The following is a 24,064-nucleotide window of genomic DNA, read 5'->3' on the forward strand; positions in this document are numbered from 1 at the left end:
AATGTGCAGACTCCGCACAGACAGTGACGCAGCCGGGAATCGAACCTGGGACCAGGGCTTGTGCTACCATGCTGACCCAATTGAGGAAGATGCATCTCTGCATCCTCCTCGCAGCTCACCCTCCCACTCAACTTTGAATCATCTGCAAATTTGGAGATAATACATTTTGTTCCCTCGTACAAATCATGAATATTTAATGTGAACAGTTGGGGTCCCAGCACAGATCCCTGCAGTATCCCACTAGTCACTGCCTGCCAACGAACTTTGTTTTCCACATATTGCCCTTTGAAAGAAATACAAATTCTATTCCAGCTGCACTTAGAAACCATAATTGTGAATCTGTTGTATTCTAACAGGTGTTGCTGCGGACGATTGGTTCGGCAGCATCTTGGCTTCACTGCGAGCCTAGCAATGAAGTACTCCGATGTGAAATTGGGTGAGTCTGAAAACCTGGAAAAAGAGGAATGGTCGGTGGAGAAACACACGAGCGAGAGTCCAACAGATGCTTATGGAGTTATTAATTTTCAGGGTGGCTCGCATTCTTACAGAGCTAAGGTTTGTTTTTTTTTATTGATTTACTGAATGTGGGTGTCGCTGGCTAGGCCAGGTTTTATTGCCCATCCCTAGTTGCCCTTCAGAAGGGGGGTGAGCTGCCTTCTTGAACCGCTGCAGTCCAAGGCGTAGGGACACTCAGTGTTGTTAGGGAGGGATTTCCAGGATTTTGCCCCAATGACAGTGAAGGAACGGCCAATATATTTCCAATTTAGAGAGGTGAGTGTCTTGGAGGGGAACCTCCAGGTGGTGGGGTTCCCAGGTATCTGCTGCTCTTGCCCTTCTAGATGGCAGTGATTGTGAGTTTGGAAGGTGCTGTCTGAGGAGCCTTGGTGAGTTCCTGCAGGGCATCTTGTAGATGGTACACACGGCTGCTACTGTGCGTCGGTGGTGAAATGTTTGTGGAAGGGGGAGCAATCAAGTGGGCTGCTTTGTCCTGGGTGGTGTTGAGCTTCTTGAGTGTTGTTGGAGCTGCACTCATCCAGGCAAGTGGAGAGTGTTCCATTACACTCCTGACTTGTGCTTTCTGTAGAGTTGTGTTTCTTGTTGATGTGTTAAATTGGTCAAATACGTCTATATCCAGGAGTTAATTGAGGGTGTATTTCTGACCTACCTAATTTGCTGACGTACTGGCGCTGGAGGGAGTGCAGAGGAGATTCACTAGGTTAATCCCAGAGCTGAAGGGGTTGGATTATGAGGAGAGGTTGAGTAGACTGGGACTGTACTCGTTGGAATTTAGAAGGATGAGGGGGGAATCTTATAGAAACATATAAAATTATGAAGGGAATAGATAGGATAGATGCGGGCAGGTTGTTTCCACTGGCGGGTGACAGCAGAACTAGGGGACATAGCCTCAAAATAAGGGGAAGTAGATTTAGGACTGAGTTTAGGAGGAACTTCTTCACCCAAAGGGTTGTGAATCTATGGAATTCCTTGCCCAGTGAAGCAGTTGAGGCTCCTTCATTACATGGTTTTAAGGTAAAGATATATAGTTTTTTGAAGAATAAAGGGATTAAGGGTTATGGTGTTTGGGCCAGAAAATGGAGCTGAGTCCACAAAAGATCAGCCATGATCTAATTGAATGGCGGAGCAAGCTCGAGGGGCCAGATGGCCTACTCCTACTCCTAGTTCTTATGTTCTTATGTTTCTTGTAGTCAAGGGGCAGCACGGTAGCACAGTGGTTAGCAGGGTCCCAGATTCGATTCTACACTGGGTCACTGTCTGTGCGGTGTCTGCATGTTCTCCCTGTGTCTGCGTGGGTTTCCTCCCACAGTCCAAAGATGTGCAGGTTGGGTGGATTGGACGTGCTAAATTGTCAAAAATTAGGAGGAGTTATTGGGTTACGGGGATAAGGAGGAAGTTAGGGCTTAAAGTGGGTCGGTGCGGACCCGATGGGCTGAATCGTCTCCTTCTGCACTGTATGTTCTATATGTCAAAATGTTACTTTAGGGGCTGTCTAGTTTCAAACGTGCTTGATTTTATATTTGGGTAAACTCATTTTATAAATTGCCCACTGTTTGAAGAAAAACCAACATGGGTGAATCTGGGTTATTTTCTCAAATACCTGCAGGTTCATTTCTGTTTTTCAAAAGAAACAAAGTCTGAACGGGCAAAACTAATGTCTTTACTATCATAACCACAGTATCTGATGTTGAAGTTAGTCTAAGATTCTGATCAAAAGCAGTGGAAACTTTTATTTTGTTTAACTTTTGTATTTGCACCCTCTACACGCCACATGCCTGGAGGGTGTGAGACTGGATGCGTTGGAGACCTGTTACCAGCTGTTTAAAGGTGCCTGATTGAAACCTAAGGCAGCTCACTTGATTTTGTTTCCCAGAATCCTTGTTACGAACTTGTGGAGAAGGAGACGGCCACTCTGCCCCTCATGTGGGGCAGGAGCAGGCGGCGACCACTCTGCCCCTCACGTGGGGCAGGAGCAGGCGGCGGCTCGTGGGGCAGGAGCAGGCGGCCGCCACTCTGCCCCTCATGTGGGGCAGGAGCAGGCGGCAGCTCGTGGGGCAGGAGCAGGCGGCCGCCACTCTGCCCCTCATGTGGGGCAGGAGCAGGCAGCCGCCACTCTGCCCCTCATGTGGGGCAGGAGCAGGCGGCCGCCACTCTGCCCCTCATGTGGGGCAGGAGCAGGCGGCCGCCACTCTGCCCCTCATGTGGGGCAGGAGCAGGCGGCCGCCACTCTGCCCCTCATGTGGGGCAGGAGCAGGCGGCGGCTCGTGGGGCAGGAGCAGGCGGCCGCCACTCTGCCCCTCATGTGGGGCAGGAGCAGGCGGCCGCCACTCTGCCCCTCATGTGGGGCAGGAGCAGGCGGCCGCCACTCTGCCCCTCATGTGGGGCAGGAGCAGGCGGCCGCCACTCTGCCCCTCATGTGGGGCAGGAGCAGGCGGCGGCCACTCTGCCCCTCATGTGGGGCAGGAGCAGGCGGCCGCCACTCTGCCCCTCATGTGGGGCAGGAGCAGGCGGCCGCCACTCTGCCCCTCATGTGGGGCAGGAGCAGGCGGCCGCCACTCTGCCCCTCATGTGGGGCAGGAGCAGGCGGCCGCCACTCTACCCCTCAAGCCTTCTCCGCCATTTAATAAGATCATGATTCATCCGATTGTAACCTCAACTCCACATTCCCGCCGACCCCCTGATAATCAAACATCTATCTATATCTGCCTTAAAAATATTGAAAGATTCTGTTTCCATTGCCTTTTGGAGGAAGAGTCCCAAAGACACGAGCCTCTGAGAGAAAGAGATTCTCCACATTTCAGTTTTAAATAGGCAGCCCCTTATTTTTAACTAATTTTAGTTACCCCCAGTTGACCCCTAGTTGGAAAAAAACTCCACCTCAGAAGATGGTCTTCCCCTTTGGCAGTCTGGAAGGTAAAAGAAAAGCCTGTCGTGGCATCTCATCTACGTTCTCAAAGGGTTTCACACGCAATGAGTTACTCTGAAAGGCAGTGACTGACACACAGGTTAAGGCTGGCCAGGTGAGGGGGTAGGGAAACCAGTTTGTGGATCCTTTTGTAGCCAAAGATTTTTGGAGTTAATGTTTGTTTTGTTTAAATTGTGATAATCGGTGGAAATTATTTTCTCCATTTGGGAACCATGTGAAACTGACAAGTATCTATCCTTTTTCATTGAACTGGTGTAGTATGCACGACTTTCCTATGACACGAAACCTGAAGCTGTTTTAAGACTAATGCTGAAAGAATGGCAAATGGAACTACCCAAACTCGTCATCTCTGTACATGGTGGAATGCAGAACTTTGAACTTCATCCTCGCATTAAGCAGGTTGTTGGAAAAGGCTTAATCAAAGCAGCAGCAACCACAGGAGCCTGGATTTTAACTGGAGGAGTGAATGCAGGTATTTCAAAGAAAAATGCGAGGATTTTGGCCAAAGATCAAATCCTAGCTAAGGCATTGACCAATGTTAAGGTGCCGAACGCGAACCCAACTATTTTCAATTTATTTTTTTAAAATGTATTTTATTCCAAATATGTATAAACAAGAACATTAATAAATCAGTCAGCAACATACAGTTTGTACAATTTTATCTTGTTTTCCCCTTCCCACCACCCTCTCCTTTCCCCTTTGATCGACAGATCTTTAAACATTGTCATGAACAATCCCCATCGTGTCTCGAATCCTTCCTCCGACCTCCTTAACTCAAATTTGATCTTTTCCAAAAGTAGAAAGTTATGCAGATCCTCCGACCAGGTTGCCACTCCTGGTGGCGTGTCTGCCTTCCAATGTAACAAAATCCTCCGACGGACAATTAGAGAAGCAAAAAAAATAACATCAGTCTTTTCCCCTTCCATCAGCTCTGGCAACTCGGAAACCCCAAAAATCGCCACCATTTGCTCTGGCCTGTCCTCTGCCCCTATAATTTTAGATAATGTCCCAAGCACCGCTTCCCAGAACCGTGCCAGCTTCTCTCACCCCTAGAAATGTGCACATGATTCAGCAACATGGCCAACCCCTGTTCGCCTCTTCTGGCGTTTCAAGATAGTATTCTCGGCCTTCGAGAGTGACACACATTTTCTCAGGGTATAAAACCCTGGGTACAAACTCTTCCGGAATAGGACCGCCCGCACCCCTCTTTGCTTGCTCTGTCCCTATGTCTTGGTAAATGCGAATCCGGTTCCCTTCCCATTTGCAATCACGCTTCTCTTTTGCCCATTACAAGATTTTTTTCTTTTTCCAGAAATTTGTGCATACACAGAATCATGGCCCACGGCGGCTCCCCCACTCTCGGGCTTTGTCTTAAGGACCTGTGTGCCCTACCCATTTATAGGGACTTTTCCAGCACTCCTTGCGTCATCAGCCCGGCCAACACCTTTGTTAATATTTCGCGGCACCTGTACCCTCCACACCTTATGGCAGCCCCACGAATCGGGAGATTCTGCCGTCTGGATCTGTTTTCATGCTCTTCGACCCTAACCGTGAGTGATTTACAGTGCTGGGTGTCACACAATAGGAAGGACGTGAATGTACCGGAGAGAGTTTAGAAGAGGTTTACAGGAATGGTTCCAGGGATGAGAAACTTCAGTGACTAGGATAGATTGGAGAGGTTGGGACTGTTCTTCTGGGAGAGAAGAAGGTAAGAACAGGACAGCACAGGAACAGGCCTTTTGGCCCTACAAGCCAAACACCACCCTATGTCTAAAAACCCTCCCCGCACATCTCCACTGAACCATTCCCCCCTCACCTTGAACTTGTGCCCCCTTGTAATTGTCATTTCCGCCCTGGGAAAAAGCCTCCAACTGTTCACCATATCTATATTCCTCATAATTTTATAAACTCCTATCACAGGGGTGGGCAAACTACGGCCCACGGGCCGCATGCGGCCCGCCAAAGGTTTTTATGCGGCCCACCAAGTCATTAAAAAATTTAAAAATTTTTTTTTAAAGCTCATGGGGGGGGGTTGTTGTTGGGTTACTTACTGGTATAGGGTGGATACGTTGACTTCAGTAGGGTGATCATTGCTCGGCACAGCATCGAGGGCCGAAGGGCCCGTTCTGTGCTGTACTGTTCTATGTTCTACATGAGGCGCCCAGATTCATAACCGGGTGAAGTAATTATTTTACTTAATATACTATGCGGCCCTTTAAAATTGTGAATTTCTGAATGTGGCCCTTGCACGGAAAAGTTTGCCCACCCCTGTTCTATCAGGTTGCCCCTCGGCCTCAATTCCAGAGGGAGAGCAATCCAGTTTATTCAATCTTTCATGGCTAATACCCTCCATACCAGGCAACATCCTGGTAAACCTTTTCTGTACTCTCTCCAAAGCCTCCGTGTCCTTCTGAAGTATGTGAGAGAGAGAGAGAGCTTATGTTTATACAGCATTTTATTTTACAATGTCCGGGAAATCTAATGTGCTTTACAGTCAGTGAAGTAATTTTGAAGTGTAGTTACTGTTGAAATGTAGGAAATATGGTTTGGTATTTGATCCCATGACCGCGTGTCTTGGGTGTGAATACTGCTAAGCCAAAGCTGACACTCCAATAACCCAACATGGTGATAATGATGTCGACTTGAATTTCTATTCCCCTTCATCTCATACCCACTTGGAAGACATTGTATTCTGTACTCTCTCCAAAGCCTCCAATCTATCCTGGTAGTGCATAATAAGAGGAGATTTGATATAGATGTTCAAACTCATGAGGGGGCTGGACAGAATCGATCAGGAGAAACTGTTCCTGCTCAAAAAAGAAGAGAGTTTGAGAGGGCACAGATTTAAAGTGATTTGCAAAAGAAGCAAATGTGGTAGGAGAGAACTTTTTGACACAGCGAGTGGTTCTGGTCTGGGACTGTGGCGGAGGCTGGTTCAATTGAGGCATTCATGAGGGCATCAGATTGTTTGTGTTCAAGTAATCATGTGCCGGGCTATGTTGCTCGTTTGGAGAGCTGGTGCAGACACAATTCTGTGAACTGCTTGCTGAATGTGCATGCTTGCTTTGAGTGACTGGTATGTTAGGACACCCACATCCCTTTGATCCACGCATATCAGTAAAGGATGACTGAATCAGACTAGTGTAGATTCAGCACGGTAGCACAGTCGTTAGCACTGTTGCTTCACAGCTCCGGGGTCCCAGGTTCGATTCCCGGCTTGGGTCACTATCTGTGCGGAGTCTGCACGTTCTCCCCGTGTCTGCGTGGATTTTCTCCGGGTGCTCCGGTTTCCTCCCACAAGTCCCAAAAAATGTGCTGTCGGGTGAATTGGACATTCTGAATTCGCCCTCAGTGTATAATAATAATATAATAATCGCTTATTGTCACAAGTAGGCTTCAATGAAGTTACTGTGAAAAGCCCCTAGTCACCACATTCCGGCACCTATTAAGAACATAAGAACGAGGAGCAGGAGTAGGCCATCTGGCCCCTCGAGCCTGCTCCGCCATTCAATGAGATCATGGCTGATCTTTTGTGGACTCAGCTCCACTTTCCGGCCCGAACACCATAACCCTTAATCCCTTTATTCTTCAAAAAACTATCTATCTTTACCTTAAAAACATGTAATGAAGGAGCCTCAACTGCTTCACTGGGCAAGGAATTCCATAGATTCACAACCCTTTGGGTGAAGAAGTTCCTCCTAAACTCAGTTCTAAATCTACTTCCCCTTATTTTGAGGCTATGCCCCCTAGTTCTGCTGTCACCCGCCAGTGGAAACAACCTGCCCGCATCTATCCTATCTATTCCCTTCATAATTTTAAATGTTTCTATAAGATCCCCCCTCATCCTTCTAAATTCCAACGAGTACAGTCCCAGTCTACTCAACCTCTCCTCATAATCCAACCCCTTCAGCTCTGGGATTAACCTAGTGAATCTCCTCTGCACACCCTCCAGCGCCAGTACGTCCTTTCTCAAGTAAGGAGACCAAAACTGAACACAATACTCCAGGTGTGGCCGCACTAACACCTTATACAATTGCAACATAACCTCCCTAGTCTTAAACTCCATCCCTCTAGCAATGAAGGACAAAATTCCATTTGCCTTCTTAATCACCTGTTGCACTTGTAAACCAACCTTCTGTGACTCATGCACTAGCACACCCAAGTCTCTCTGAACAGCGGCATGCTTTAATATTTTATCGTTTAAATAATAATCCCGTTTGCTGTTATTCCTACCAAAATGGATAACCTCACATTTGTCAACATTGTATTCCATCTGCCAGACCCGAGCCCATTCACTTAACCTATCCAAATCCCTCTGCAGACTTCCAGTATCCTCTGCACTTTTCGCTTTACCACTCATCTTAGTGTCATCTGCAAACTTGGACACATTGCCCTTGGTCCCCAACTCCAAATCATTAATGTAAGGGAATCCGGTATGGGAATTGCACCCGTGCTGCTGGCATTGTTCTGCATTACAAGCCAGCTATTTAGCCCACTCTGCTAAACCAGCCCCAGTTGCACCGGCGCCGGATTGTGGTGACTGGGGGCTTTTCACAGTAACTTAATTGCAGTGTAATGTAAGCCACTTGTGACACAATAAAGATTTTTCTTTACTTAAAATCTATAATGCTTCTATTAAATAATTTGAGCATCACATATTTTGATAATCTAAAACTGCGTTTGAAGCCACTAATTGAAAAACGTTAAAACAAACCATAACTTCCTAAATTCTTGGAGGTTGTGCATGTAAATGAAACATTTGTTGAGGCTGCTGGTGAGGTCTTTTACAGTATTAAATTTCATGATTAATTTCATTTAACTTTTTCTTCTCCCTTATGAGAGCGATCAAATCTGGATGTCCTACATGGGACTTATAAATGTGGCTAGAAGTAGATTTGGTTGCTGAGGGTGGTCAGTGGCATTAACGTATTTGTGTTGCATTACAAGGGAGGTGCTGAGAACCAGGACTCTATACGCAGAATCCATGATCTTCAGTGAGAGAAGGAGACCACTCCCATTTGAGAGCTGGCCAGGTTATTTTGTGATTGTAAACTAGGTGAGCTGGACCAGTCTGGGGCTGACTTGCTTTTTCTGTTGCACTGAAAGTCAACACCCAGTTTGTCCTTTCTATCCACCTATGGTATTGTAAGGACAGGAACTAGCTTCCTCATTTCTGGATGCACACCTCATTCCCATCCACAACAAGATGGAACATTGGGGCAGATTTCTTTCAATTATACAATGATGCCTGAAATAGCCTATATTAATGCAGTTAAGCACACCATCTTAAAGTGATGCCATGGGAAGTTTTAACACATTTATCTGGTGATATAGATTGAACCGTTGTTTATTTGCCTGTAATGCTCTTGGTTTTTTTGGTAAATCAGTATTGATAAATATTATGGGAAGTAAAGCTGAGAAGTCTGAAATTAACTGAGTTGCAAGGATTTATTTGTTATGTTTTTAAATGTTGCTTATGGTAAAGTATTTTTGAGGATGAGTAAAATGGCTACTTAATGGCCATTCTGTTTATGGTGCAAGGCGAATTGAAACCCTCATTCTGCTATTGTTTGAACGTTATTTCTTTCTAGGTGTTGTGAAACATGTTGGTGATGCCCTGAAAGAACACATTTCACGTTCATCTCGGAAGATTTGCACAATTGGAATCGCCCCTTGGGGTGTGATTGAAAATAGGAACGATCTTATTGGAAGAGATGTAAGAATATTATGTTTCAGTCTGAGCTCTGTGTCAAAAATGCACCCGTGCACATCATGAGGTAAAAGCAGGCAGTGACAGACACCCAGGTGAGCCAATCAACGTACAGAACAGAACACAACCAATCACCAGACAGAACACCAGAGGGGTATTTCCAACTATAAAACACTAGAGGCATCAGCACTCTGCCTCTTTCCACTGGTGACAACTGTAGTGACAGGGTGTACAAATCATTCAACACCTTCTACATGTGGATCAGAGCTAGCCTGGTCTAGATAGTTAGAGTTAGTTTACTTAGAGTAGTAGAGTCAACCCACAGGCAGCTGTGTGCTTCGTTACTGAAGTTCAATAAATCTTATTGAACCAACGCCTATGTTTGGTGTATGCTTTATCGTTTATCTGCATCATGTTGCAGTCCATGTCATCCCAGGGTGAATAACACGACACTCTGCATTGCTGAACTTTAAGTCTCTTTTTAAAAAAGTATTTGATTTTATTATTATTTTATGATCTGCAGGTTATTGCCCCATACCAAACTTTGTTGAACCCTCTGAGTAAGCTGAATGTTCTAAACGGTTTGCATTCCCATTTCATTCTGGTTGATGATGGAACAGTTGGAAAGTATGGTGCTGAAGTGAAACTTCGGAGAGAGCTGGAAAAACATATCAACCTTCAGAGGATTCATGCAAGTGAGTTCTGCAGACCTTTCAAGCCCAAAGAATTGCAGTTGTTGAAGGACACTCGCTATACATTAACAGGCTGAAGATTGTTCAGTTGTGATTTGAGTTTCGGAAGAAATTGTTAAATTTGATGTTCTTGGCATTTTTGCTCAAGTTTGAAAATCAGAAAGAGTATGCAATTATCAAGTCGGTGCCGAACATAGAACATAGAAAAATACAGCATAGAACAGGCCCTGCGGCCCACGATGTTGTGCCGAACCTTTGTCCTAGATTAATCATAGATTATCATAGAATTTACAGTGCAGAAGGAGGCCATTCGGCCCATCGAGTCTGCACCGGCACTTGGAAAGAACACCCTACCCAAGGTCAACACCTCCACCCTATCCCCATAACCCAGTAACCCCACCCAACACTAAGGGCAATTTTGGACACTACGGGCAATTTATCATGCCCAATCCACCTAACCTGCACATCTTTGGACTGTGGGAGGAAACCGGAGCACCCGGAAGAAACCCACGCGCACACATGTTGGAACAAACTGGTTCAATGGCCTCTTGTTGGCACACAGTTAACAAAATTATGCTATTTAAATAAGCTTTAAGCTGAATCTCAGATTTGTATTGCTGACCAATCAAAGTAGCTTAAAAGCAAAATAACGTGGGTGCTGGAAATCTGAAATTAAAAAAAAGAAAATGCTGGATGAACTCGGCAGGTCTGGCAGCGTCTGTGGAGAGCGAAACAGTTCATGCTCCGAGTCGGTGTGACGTTAGAGCTCTGAAGCCTGCCTGCTTCTGTTTATGTAAATTCAATCCAGTTGATGGAAACAACTGTTTGCTTTTGCATTCTACTCCAGCCCAAACAACCTATTCAATATCAAAATGAAATAATTCAGCTGCTATTGTACTTCTATTGCCCATCAAGATCTAACAGCTAGTGAATTTGTAAAGTAACTGCTGGATGCCAATTCTCAAGTTATTGTTTGCACCTGTGACTGACTTCATCACAACATTAAACTTTTACATTCATATAAATTAGTGTTTTGTCTTGAAATTATGTTTATTTTCTCTTCGAAGCAGAAATAATAACAAATATTGCTTTGCTATTTTTTGCTTTGCTTTTGCAGGAATTGGCCAAGGTGTGCCTGTAGTTGCTTTAATATTTGAAGGTGGCCCTAACTTAATCCCCACTGTGCTGGAATACTTGCTGGAGAGCCCCCCAGTGCCTGTGGTGGTGTGTGAAGGAACTGGCCGAGCTGCAGACCTTCTGGCCTATGTGCACAAGCAGACGGAAGAGGGAGGGTAAGAAACATCTGTTCATTAGCAGAGAACATAAGAACTAGGAGCAGGAGTCGGCCATCTGGCCCTTCGAGCCTGCTCCGCCATTCAATGAGATCATGGCTGATCTTTTGTGGACTCAGCTCCACTTTCCGGCCCGAACACCATAACCCTTAATCCCTTTATTCTTCAAAAAACTATCTGTCTTTATCTTTAAAACATTTAATGAAGGAGCCTCTACTGCTTCACTGGGCAAGGAATTCCATAGATTCACAATCCTTTGGGTGAAGAAGTTCCTCCTAAACTCAGTTCTAAATCTACTTCCCCTTATTTTGAGGCTATGCCCCCTAGTTCTGCATTCACCTGCCAGTGGAAACAACCTGCCCGCATCTATCCTATCCATTCCCTTCATAATTTTATATGTTTCTATAAGATCCCCCCTCAGCCTTCTAAATTCCAACGAGCACAGTCCCAGTCTACTCAACCTCTCCTCGTAATCCAACCTCTTCAGCTCTGGGATTAACCTAGTGAATCCCCTCTGCACACCCTCCAGTGCCAGTACGTCGTTTCTCAAGTAAGGAGACCAAAACTGAACACAATACTCCAGGTGTGGCCTCACTAACACCGTATACAATTGCAGCATAACCTCCCTAGTCTTAAACTCCCTCCCTAGTCTTAAACTCCATCCCTCTAGCAATGAAGGACAAAATTCCATTTGCCTTCTTAGTCACCTGTTGCACCTGTAAACCAACTTTCTGTGACTCATGCACTAGCACACCCAGGTCTCTCTCCACAGCAGCATGCTTTAATATTTTATCATTTAAATAATAATCCCGTTTGCTGTTATTCCTACCAAAATGGATAACCTCACATTTGTCAACATTGTATTCCATCTGCCAGACCCTAGGCCATTCACTTAACCTATCCAAATCCCTCTGCAGACTTCCAGTATCCTCTGCACTTTTTGCTTTACCACTCATCTTAGTGTCATCTGCAAACTTGGACACATTGCCCTTGGTTCCCAACTCCAAATCATCTATATAAATTGTGAACAATTGTGGGCCCAACACGGATCCCTGAGGGACACCACTAGCTACTGATTGCCAACCAGAGAAACACCCATTAATCCCCACTCTTTGCTTTCTATTAATTAACCAATCCTCTATCCATGCTACTACTTTACCCTTAATGCCATGCATCTTTATCTTATGCAGTGACCATTTGTGTGGCACCTTGTCAAAGGCTTTCTGGAAATCCAGATATACCACATCCATTGGCTCCCTGTTATCTACTGCACTGGTAATGTCCTCAAAAAATTCCACTAAATTAGTTATGCATGACCTGCCCTTTATGAACCCATGCTGCGTCTGCCCAATGGGACAATTTCTATCCAGATGCCTCGCTATTTCTTCCTTGATGATAGATTCCAGCATCTTCCCTACTACTGAAGTTAAGCTCACTGGCCTATAATTCCCGCTCTCTGCCTACCTCCTTTTTTAAACAGTGGTGTCACGTTTGCTAATTTCCAATCCACCGGGACCACCCCAGAGTCTAGTGAATTTTGGTAAATCATCACTAGTGCATCTGCAATTTCCCTAGCCATCTCTTTCAGCACTCTGGGATGCATTCCATCAGGGCCAAGAGACTTGTCTACCTTTAGCCCCATTAGCTTTTCCATCACTACCTCCTTAGTGATAACAATCCTCTTAAGGTCCTCACCTGTCATAGCCTAATTTCTATCAGTCACTGGCATGTTATTTGTGTCTTCCACTGTGAAGACCGACCCAAAAAACCTGTTCAGTTCCTCAGCCATTTCCTCATCTCCCATTATTAAAACTCCCTTCTCATTCTCTAAAGGACCAATATTTACCTTAGCCACTCTTTTTTGTTTTATATATTTGTAGAAACTTTTACTGTCTGTTTTTATATTCTGAGCAAGTTTACTCTCATACTCTATCTTACTCTTCTTTATAGGTTTTTTAGTAGCTTTCTGTTGCCCCTAAAGGTTTCCCAGTCCTCTAGTCTCCCAGCAATCTTTGCCACTTTGTATGCTTTTTCCTTCAATTTGATACTCTCCCTTATTTCCTTAGATATACATGGTCGATTTTCCCTCTTTCTACCGTCCTTCCTTTTTGTTGGTATAAATCTTTGCTGAGCATTGCGAAAAATCGCTTGGAAGGTTCTCCACTGTTCCTCAACTGTTCCACCATAAAGTCTTTGCTCCCAGTCTACCTTAGCTAGTTTTTCTCTCATCCCATTGTAATCTCCTTTGTTTAAACACAAAACACTAGTATTTGATTTTACCTTCTCACCCTCCATCTGTATTTTAAATTCCACCATGTTATGATCGCTCCTTCCGAGAGGATTCCTAACTATGAGATCATGAATCAATCCTGTCTCATTACACAGGACAAGATCTAGGACCGCTTGTTCCCTCGTAGGTTCCATTACATACTGTTCTAGGAAATTATCGCGGATACATTCTATAAACTCCTCCTCAAGGCTGCCTTGACCGACCTGGTTAAACCAGTCGTCATGTAGATTAAAATCCCCCATGATAACTGCTGTACCATTTCTACATGCATCAGTTATTTCTTTGTTTATTGCCTGCCCACCATCTCGTTACTATTTGGTGGCCGATAGACTACTCCTATCAATGACTTTTTCGCCTTACTATTCCTGATTTCCACCCAAACGGATTCAACCTTATCCTCCATAGCACCGATGTCATCCCTTAATATTGCCCGGATGTCATCCTTAAATAACAGAGCTACACCACCTCCCTTACCATCCACTCTGTCCTTCCGAATAGTTTGATACCCTCGGATATTTAACTCCCAGTCGTGACCATCCTTTAACCATGTTTCAGTAATAGCCACTAAATCATAGTCATTCACGATGATTTGCGCCATCAACTCATTTACTTTATTCCGAATACTACGTGCATTCAGGTAAAGTACACTTATGTTGGTTTTTTTTACCTCTGTTTTGAATCTTAACATCTCCAGTTTTAGTCCTTTTAGTATTACTGGGCCTATTCACTGTGCTCCCCTCAGTCACTGTACCTTGTACTGTCGCCCTTTTTGATTTTTGACTATGTCTTCTCTGCCTTGCACTTTCCCCCTTACTTCCTTTTGCTTCTGCCCCTGTTTTACTACCTTCCAACTTCCTGCATCGGTTCCCATCCCCCTGCCACATTAGTTTAAACCCTCCCCAACAGCTCTAGCAAACACCCCCCCCGAGGACATCGGTTCCAGTCCTGCCCAGGTGCAGACCGTCCGGTTTGTACTGGTCCCACCTCCCCTCATAGTACGGAACAAGAAGAAAAATTGGAATTTGGTATAATTTGCCTGTTAAATAACATTGAACAGCTCTGCTTATTTAAAGTGTGTATCTGAAATAGCAAATGCTGGAAATATTCAGCACTGTAGTTACGAAAGCCCACCAACGACTCTGCTTTCTCAGAAGACTAAGGAAATTTGGCATGTCAGCAATGACTCTCATCAACTTTTATAGATGTACCATAGAAAGCACAGCTTGGTATGGTTCCTGCTCTGCTCAAGACCGCAGGAAACTACAAACGGTTGTGAATGTAGCCCAGTCCATCACACAAACCAGCCTCCCATCATTTCAAGAAAGGGAATAGGAATGACCCTGGTAATTATAGGCCATTAGTCTTGCTTCGGTGGTCGGTAAGTTAATGGAAAAGGTCCTGAAGGTTAGGATTTACGACCATTTGGAAAGATGCAGCTTAATCCGGGATAGTCAACACGGATTAGTGAAGGGTAAGTCTTGCCTCACAAATTTGATTGAATTCTTTGAGGAGGTAACTAAGTGTGTAGATGAAGGTAGAGCAGTTGATGTCGTATACATGGATTTTAGTAAGGCGTTTGATAAGGTTCCCCATGGTTGGTTCATGAAGAAAGTAAGGAGGTGTGGGATAGAGGGAAATTTGGCCAATTGAAATGAAAATCACTTATTGTCACGAGTAGGCTTCAAATGAAGTTACTGTGAAAAGCCCCTAGTCGTCACATTCCAGCGCCTGTTCGGGGAGGCTGTTACGGGAATCGAACCGTGCTGCTGGCCTGCCTTGGTCTGCTTTCAAAGCCAGCGATTTAGCCCTGTGCTAAACAGCCCCTATTGGATAATTGCCCCTAATTGGATAAGTAACTGGCTATCACATAGAAGACAGAGGGTAGTGGTGGATGGAAAAGTTTCAGATTGGAGACCAGTTACCAGCGGTGTACCATGGATCAGTGCTGGGTCCTTTGCTATTTGTGATTTTTATCAATGACTTGGAGGAGGGGGCTGAAGGGTGGGTCAGTAAATTTGCTGATGACACCAAGATTGGTGGAGTAATGGATGAGATGGAGGGCTGTTGTACGCTGCAAAGAGACATTGATAGGATGCAGAGCTGGGCCGAAAAAATGGCAGATGGAGTTTAACCCTGATAAGTGCGAGGTGATTCATTTTGGTAGAAAAAAATTGAATGCGGATTACAGGGTCAACGGCAGGGTTCTGAGGAATGTGGAGAAGCAGAGAGATCTTGGGGTTCATGTCCACAGATCTCTGAAGGTTGCCACTCAAGTGGATAGAGCCGTGAAGAACACTTATAGTGTGTTAGCGTTTATTAACATGGGGCTTGAGTTTAAGAGCCGCGGGGTTATGCTGCAACTATACAGGACCCTGGTGAGACCACATTTGGAGTATTGTGTGCAGTTCTGGTCACCTCATTATAGGAAGGATATGGAAGCATTGGAAAGGGTGCAAAGGAGATTTACCAGATGCTGCCTGGTTTGCAGGATAGGTCTTATGAGGGAAGGTTGAGGGAGCTAGGGCTTTTCTCTTTGGAGCGGAGGAGGATGAGAGGCGACTTAATAGAGGTTTATAAGATAATGAGGGGGATAGATAGAGTGGACGTTCAGAGACTATTTCCTCGGGTGGATGTAGCTGTTACAAGGGGGCATAACTATAAGATTGAGGGTGGGAGATAAAGGAGGGATGTCCGAGGTATGTTCTTTACTCAGAGTGGTTAGGGTGTGGAATGGACTGCCTGCAGTGATTCAAGCGGTTATTGGATAGGCACATGGAGCACACCAGAATGACAGGGAGTGGGATAGCTTGATCTTAGTTTTGTACAATGCTCGGCACAACAACGAGGGCCGAAGGGCCTGTTCTGTGCTGTACTGTTCTATGTTCTATTGACTATCTATAATTCCTGCTGCCTCGGAAAGGCAGCCAGCATAATTAAGGACCGCACGCACCCCGGACATACTCTCTTCCACCTTCCTCCATCAGGAAAAAGATACAAAAGTTTGAGGTTATGTACCAACCCACTCAGGAACAGCTTCTACCCTGCTGCATTCAGACTTTTGAACGGACTTGCCTCTTATTAAGTTGATCTTTTCTCTACATCCTAGTTATTACTATAACATTATATTCTGCAGTCTCTCCTTCCTTCCTTACGTACGGTATGCATTGTTTGTGTAGCATGCAAGAAACAATACTTTTCACTGTATACTAATACATGTGACAATAATTAATCAAATCGATGTATCTGCGGAGGGAAAAGCAGTTGACGTTTCAGATCATTTACCTTTTTGTCAGAATCCTTTATAAGCCTCATTGTAAAACTGAAGGTTTGAAGTTGCTGCAATCTTCAATTGCTTCATGGAATATTGAGCGCAAAAACAGATCATTTGTTGCGAGTATGCACTTTTTCTGTGGGTGAGCCACTTATTCTGATCCCAAAGTTCTGGCTCACCAGAACCTTCAATATTTCCTCCTGCTAAATTTTTATTTAATCCTTTTTTGAATATAAATTTAAACTCCTCTTTAGAACTCTTTTTCTTTTGACTCTGATACAACCCATAATATTCTTGAAGACTAACTTGTAACCTTTTCGGCTATCGTGAAAAAAATCCCAATTGCTCAAGTTAACAGGTTTTATAATCAGTTTTATGGGATTTGGGTGTCGCTGGGTAAGCCAGCACTTGCCCATCCCCAGTTGCCCCTGAGAAGGTGGTGGTGAGTTGCCTTCTTGAACCGCTGCAGTCACTGAGGTGTATGTACACCCACTGTGCTGTTAGGGAAGGAGTTCCAGGATTTTGATCCAGCGACAGTGAAGGAACGGCGATATGTTTCCCAGTCAGGGTGGTGAGTGACTTGGAGGGGAACCTCTAGGTGGTGGGGTTCCCAGGTATCTGCTGCTCTTGTCCTTCTAGATGGTGGTGGTCGTGGGTTTGAAAGGTGCTGCCTAAGGAACCTTGGTGAGTTACTGCAGTGCATCTTGTAGATGGTACACACGGCTGCCACTGTGCGTCGGTGGTTGAGGAAGTGAATGTTTATGGAAGGGGTGACAATCAAATGGACTGCTTTGTTCTGGATGGTGTTGAGCTTCTTGAGTGTTGTTGGAGCTTCATTCATCCAGACAAGTGGAGATTATTGCATTGCACTCCTGACTTGTAGATGGTGGACAGGCTTTGCGGGTCAGGGGATGAATTACTCGCTGTAGGATCCCCAGCCTCTGACCTCCTGTAGCCACAGTATTTATAGAGTTAGTCCATTTCAGTTTCTGGTCAATGGTAATCCCCAGGATGTTGATTGTGGGAGATTCAGCGATGGTACTGCCATTAAATGTCAAGGGTGCGATGGTTAGAACCTCTCTTATAGGCGATGGTCTTTGTCTGGTACTTGTGTGGCACAAATGTAACTTGTCACTTGTCAGCCCCAAGCCTGGATATTGTCGATTTCCACGTGGATTGCTCGAGTATCTGAAGAGTTGCGAATGGTGCGGAACATTGTGCAATCTTCAGCGAATATTTGACCTCATGTAGGAAGGAAGGTAACTGATGAAGCAGCTGAAGATGTTGGGCTGAGGACACTGCCTGATAAACACTTGAGTGATGCCGTGGGACTGAGATGACTGACCTCTAACAGCCACAGCCGTCTTCCTTTGTGCCAGGGGCTGGTTTAGCTCTCGGGGCTAAATCGCTGGCTTTTAAAGCGGGCCAGCAGCACGGTTCGATTCCCGTACCAGCCTCCCCGAACAGACGCCGGAATGTGGCGACTAGGGGCTTTTCACAGTAACTTCATTGAAGCCTACTCGTGACAAGCGATTTTCATTTTTCATTTTCAGGTGCGACTCCAATCAACAGAGTTTCCCCCTGGTTCCCATTGACTCCAGTTTAGCTCGGGCTCTTTGATGCCGCACTCGGTCAAATGCTGCCTTGATGTCAAGGACAGCCACTCTCACCTCAGCTCTCTAGTTCAGCTCTTCTGTCCACATTGAACCAAGGCTGTGAGGAGGTCAGGTTAGCTGTGAAGAAATAGTGACAATAAGTAAAAGGGAAATTAGCAAGGACTTTCTAAAAATGCAGAGACAAGTTAATTCGAGACCAGTCAGACTAATAGTATTGAACAAGTGGAAATGGATCAGCCGTATAGCCAATTGGAACAAGAATGTTTTTTTTTTTCACAGCATGACTGATTTTTTTGAAATTATTTACCATGTAAGAATGTTTGTTGATTCAACAACTGATTCTGTGCTTAAATTACTTCTGTAGTTAATGAGATTTGTGTTTGGTTCTCCTCTAGAATACTTCCAGATGGGTTGGAATTGGAAATCCTCACAACAATCAAAAAGACTTTCAACTTCAGCCAAAGTGAGGCACTCCATCTGTTTCAGACCCTGATGGAATGTATGAAGGCTAGAGAACTTGTAAGTTTTGTCACAATAATATACTGTGGTGGACCGTCTTGGTTCATTAGACCATAAATAGGAACAGAAGGAGGCCATTCAACCCTTCGAGCCTGCTCTACGATTTAATAAGACCAAGACTGATCCAACACTTAAAAGTCCACTTTCCTGCTTTATCTCCATAACCCTTCATTTCCCTCACTGATTAATAACCTATCGATCTCAGCCTGGAAAATGTTCAAGGACTTTGCTTCCACAGCCGCCAGAGGTAAAGAATTCCAAAGATTCTCCACTCGGAGGAAATTCTTCCTCAAATCCGACTAAAATGAGCACCCTCTATTCTGTGATGACTATGCCATCAGGTCCTACACTCATTTACCCTGTCTAACCCCCTAAGAATCCTGTACATTTCAATCAAATCAGCTCTCATTCTTCAGAACTGCAAGGAGTACAGGCCCACCCTGTTTAATCTTTCCTCGTATGGTAGTCAAGACGGAGGTGCTTCAACCAGTCCTGCCCTCGGCGGTAATGCCCCCATGATCGGGGCCCTGAAAGGCAGTGCTCGGTCTGTGGACGGGCTCCTGTACTCCCTGTTCCGCACTCGCGGGGTGTGAGGTCCATGCTTGGTTCGGCCTACTCCAGGTGCAGCATTACCTAGGCCAAACATCACCGTAAACGTAATCTCCTTTGGTTTATGTCGGATCAGAGCAGAAGGAATGAATGGTTGGAGGCAAAACAAAAGGTTTAATGGATTATGCAAGTATACTCTCGCTCCCCGAAGGGTACACTCACATCTCAGGCCCATATCCGGGCCGAGGTGTTTCTACCCATCAGGCTTTCCTTGCCAAGGGGAAGCCCTGCCCCTTTAACAGGAGCGTTCATATTCTGCCTCCGTCACGGGGAACCTAATAGTCTTGCACCCCGTGACCTCCGTGCGGGTTATAACAGTTTATCAATCACTGTGACAAAGGGTCATCTGGACTCGAAACGTTAGCCCTTTTCTCTCCTTACAGATGCTGCCGGACCTGCTGAGATTTTCCAGCATTTTCTCTTTGGTTTCAGATTCCAGCATCTGCAGTAATTTGCTTTTATCCAGAGTTTATCAATCACATTCCTAGCTATGCATCGTGATATTTCATAGTCAACCTCTCCTGCCATTCCTCAAGCACGTGGCAACTTAATATGTAATCCACATTCTCACTTTCTCTCTTGTCTGTCAGTTCTTGTGACTTTAGCTGATGCACTGATAAGCCCTTTGATCCCCTGACCTGTCCACATTCCCTAGATTTGTTTCACATTTGTTCGCACCATTGGTCACTGAACATAATTTAGTGCAGTGTGGTGCTATGCACTAAGTCCAAAGATATATCTCTCCTAGGGTATAGCTGATGCAGAAGTGTGTATTCCATGATTTGGGAACAAAAGGTTTTGATTTCAAGGTTGCAGTGAACAAAGAACAGTACAGCACAGGAACAGGCCCTTCGGCCCTCCAAGCCTGTGCTGACCACATGTCCTATCTAGACCAAACGCCCGTATCCTTCTGTACCCCATCTGTTCATGTGCCTATCCAGATAAGTCTTAAAGGTCGCTAATGTATATGCCTCAACCACCTCACTTGGCAGTGCATTCCAGGCCACCACCACCCTCTGTAAAAAAAAAAAAAAAGAAAAAACAAACAAACCTCCCCCGCACATCTCAACTGAACCATTCCCCCCTCACCTTGAACCTGTGCCCCTTGTAATCGTCATTTCTGCCCTGGGGAAAACCTCCAACTGTTCACCCTATTTCTCCCCCTAATCATTTTATAAATTTCTGTCAGGTCACCCCATAGCCTCCGTCTCTCTAGGGAGAACAATCCAGTTTATTCAATCTCTCCTCATAGCTAATACCCTCCATACCAGGCAACATCCTGGTAAACCTTTTCTGTACTCTCTCCAAAGCCTCCACGTCCTTCTGAAGTATGAGAGAGAGAGAGAGCTTACGTTTATACAGCATTTTATTTTACAATGTCCGGGAAATCTAATGTGCTTTACAGTCAGTGAAGTAATTTTGAAGTGTAGTTACTGTTGAAGTGTAGGAAACATGGTTTGGTATTTGATCCCATGACCGCGTGTCTTGGGTGTGAATACTGCTAAGCCAAAGCTGACACTCCAATAACCCAACATGGTGATAATGATGTCGACTTGAATTTCTATTCCCCTTCATCCCACACATACGAAGAGATTGTATTCACAATATTGTGGCGGGTATATGGGGCGCATTTATTGAAATCCAAGTGTCTCCTACACATTGGGAAGATAATTGTAACTTGAACAACATCTACTCTCCTCGTGAAACACACTAACCCAGGTTCTAAAATGAACTGGCACAGGTGCATTGTCACCCTGCCTCAAGTGAGGTGGTGGATTATCTCGGGAGGTTGGGTAGTTCACCCTCAAAAGAAAACTTAAAATTTCAGATGAATTGATGAAATGACCAGGAACTGGCTTGAGTGAGTTATTTGGAAAGAACTCATGGTTGCAATATCACTCTGATATTTAAAAAAAAAATTAAAAATTTAGCGTACCCAATTCCTTTTTTCCAATTAAGGGGCAATTTAGCGTGGCCAATCCACCTAACGTGCACATCTTTGGGTTGTGGGGGCGAAACCCAGACAAACACGGGGAGAATGCGACCTCCACACGGACAGTGACCCAGAGCCGGGATCGAACCTTGGACCTTGGCGCCGTGAGGCAGCAGTGATTACCACTGTGCCACCGTGCTGCCCATATCACTCCGATATTGAGTGACGGCAGGTTTGGGTTCAGCTGCAGCATTCCTTCTACAGAATAGTTTGCCTGCAGAAATCATTACTGCAATGAAAATGCATTTATATTGTATCTTTCACAAAGAAAAACATTCCAAGTACTCCAGTATGGAGACTAGAATGGGTGTTGATGGTCCAGTCTGGAGTTTGATCATGTTGTGTATAATTTCAGATCACTGTGTATCACATTGGAGCAGAAGAACATCAAGACATAGATGTGGCCATTCTAACCGCTTTGTTAAAGGGTAAGTGTCCTGGACATGTACCACTTCTGTGGTAACCGTTTCTTTTCTATCCTCTGTTACTGTCATGAAAGTTGACTATTGATGAATAGATGCATTTATTGGATTAGTAATTCTTGCAAAAGGATGTTTTAAGAATAGTATCAGATTTTTAAAATTTTGGGTTTCATGCTGGCATTGTAGAAGCAAAGTGTAACGCTAGTTATTATTCACTACTGCTTTTGGTCAGTGAGTGCAACAAAATGCTTCTCTATTAACTCAGTGATCCCTGCTAGCGAAATTAATCCGAGAATAGTGATGAAGATGGAAGGAATGGGATGTGAGAAAAAAGATATTGTGGATTCATGAAATAAAGCCAGTTAATCGCATGTTTCAATGAAAGCAATCAATGTATGAATATACAGCGATTTTAAACTATTGAGGCACATAGATAGCAAACCGAGAAACCTGCTCTTGCCAGAATCACATGTCTGTTTTAATGCCACATTAAACTTAAATGTTAAATAATAAAGATCAAATTAGTTTCTGTGCTTTGCAGATGGACTTTGCAGTTCAGCAGGACCAGAGAGTTGGGTGATGTGGCCAGGAAGCAGAATCTATCTTTCTGAGCTGTGATGTTGAGCACTACACTACTCAGATTCTAAAGTGGGAAATCATGGGAAATCAAAGTTCAGAATGAGACTTGAGAAATGCATATACTAAAATAAGAGAAAATAGCTTTGTGCAGCCAAAAGCTACTTATGTGATGGCTAAGAACCAGTGATGTGAGTAAAAAGATCATTTCAACAGTTTGTGCTAGGAATAAATGATCTTATTGGGGGTTATTCTGTGCAATGTGTTTTAAAACAAAAAGAGCTGTCTATGAATTCAAGGTAAAATTAAGCCTGTGGTTTTCGTTGTACTGTTTTTAAATCCTCTGACCTGAATACGAACTCAGCAACTGTCAAAAGCTTATGTGATTATACCTAGAATGAGAGAGCTGAGAATTGGTTTTGGCAATAGCTATGCCCTGTACAGCATGCAATAACATGTTGCATCTTCTCTGTTCCATTGTGACTCATTGAAGCTGTGACCCTTTTTAAATTCAGGTACTAATTCATCTGCATTTGATCAATTGATTTTGACTCTCGCTTGGGACAGAGTGGATATTGCTAAGAACCAAGCATTTGTTTATGGGCAGCAATGGTTGGTAAGTAAGCATTGACATTGTAGGAAACGTTTTTAAGGATAAGGCACAATGCAACACACAAGTGGAATTAATATTTCTTCAAGTGCATTTATTACTTGTTATTTTCAGTCACTGCAAAGATAATGTAATTCTATTGATTATGATCTGGAAAATTCTAATCTCACATTTTTCTCCCAATGCTTAATGTTGCTGTCTGGTTAAAAACAATTGATTATTCAGTCTTACTGATGCACTAACCATTAAGATTAATCAGTGCAGCAAGTTGGATTTTCATGTTTATTTTTTCTGATGCTGCAGGTTGGATCACTGGAGCAAGCAATGTTGGATGCCCTTGTCATGGACCGAGTGGAATTTGTGAAACTTCTCATTGAAAATGGAGTTAGCATGCACAAATTCCTCACAATTCCTCGGCTTGAAGAGCTGTACAACACAGTAAGTGCGAAGAATGGTTTATGTTTTCAAGTCCCAAATGCAGCAGTATTAGAGTGCACAAGTTAGTTATGGAGGATAATATTTGTGATAAATAGTCGTGAATTATTAAAGCACAGACTCTGGCAATTGTACTAACAATACACATTAAGGGGTTGTTTAAATTAGTTCTTATGAAGTGTAGTTTTTGTAGCCAAACCGTGATCTGTACTTTTGGTGTGATTAAGACTGCGGTTGCAAATGCAAACATATGAAGGCTATACTTGTAGTTTATTGCTGGCTGTGAAGAACTTTGTGACATACTGCAAACATGACCGTATTATGTCAAATGTGTTCTTCCTGCTTGTTCTTCTGCTGCTCAGAAATACTTCCCTCATTTATTTTTGTGCTGTTTCATTGCAGAAACAAGGACCAACTAATCCAACGCTATTACATCTAGTGAGAGATGTCAAACAGGTAATATTTTCAGATGATGCAAAGATGTGTAGAGGGAAGCAAGAGGGCTGCAGAAGGACTTGGATAGGCTAGGAGAGTGGGCAAAGAAGTAGCAGATGAAATACAATGTGGAAAAGTGTGAGGGTATGCAC

The 24,064-nt window shown here is 44.2% G+C and overlaps 1 protein-coding gene across 7 annotated transcripts in view; it reads left to right on the forward strand.

Moving 5' to 3' along the window:
* The window catches only part of trpm7 (transient receptor potential cation channel, subfamily M, member 7), a 215,726-nt gene that overhangs the window by 62,093 nt on the left and 129,569 nt on the right, over nucleotides 1–24,064 (forward strand). For 6 of the 7 annotated variants that reach the window (XR_005462557.1, XM_038813819.1, XM_038813820.1 and 3 more), the window contains 10 exons: nucleotides 357–555; nucleotides 3,701–3,914; nucleotides 9,034–9,158; nucleotides 9,676–9,847; nucleotides 10,962–11,136; nucleotides 18,709–18,832; nucleotides 21,790–21,862; nucleotides 22,948–23,048; nucleotides 23,346–23,480; nucleotides 23,880–23,933. Coding sequence is in view for 6 of the 7 variants with exons in the window: in XM_038813819.1 (XP_038669747.1) it covers nucleotides 357–555; nucleotides 3,701–3,914; nucleotides 9,034–9,158; nucleotides 9,676–9,847; nucleotides 10,962–11,136; nucleotides 18,709–18,832; nucleotides 21,790–21,862; nucleotides 22,948–23,048; nucleotides 23,346–23,480; nucleotides 23,880–23,933 (1,372 nt within the window). In the remaining variant the exon portion in view is untranslated. Of the gene's footprint in view, nucleotides 1–356; nucleotides 556–2,295; nucleotides 2,344–3,700; nucleotides 3,915–9,033; nucleotides 9,159–9,675; nucleotides 9,848–10,961; nucleotides 11,137–18,708; nucleotides 18,833–21,789; nucleotides 21,863–22,947; nucleotides 23,049–23,345; nucleotides 23,481–23,879; nucleotides 23,934–24,064 lie in introns of those variants that run through there. The other variant, XM_038813824.1, reaches the window with a different exon arrangement.

This window comes from Scyliorhinus canicula, chromosome 12, assembly GCF_902713615.1.
Source record: "Scyliorhinus canicula chromosome 12, sScyCan1.1, whole genome shotgun sequence".
In the NCBI taxonomy this organism is placed as follows: domain Eukaryota; kingdom Metazoa; phylum Chordata; class Chondrichthyes; order Carcharhiniformes; family Scyliorhinidae; genus Scyliorhinus; species Scyliorhinus canicula.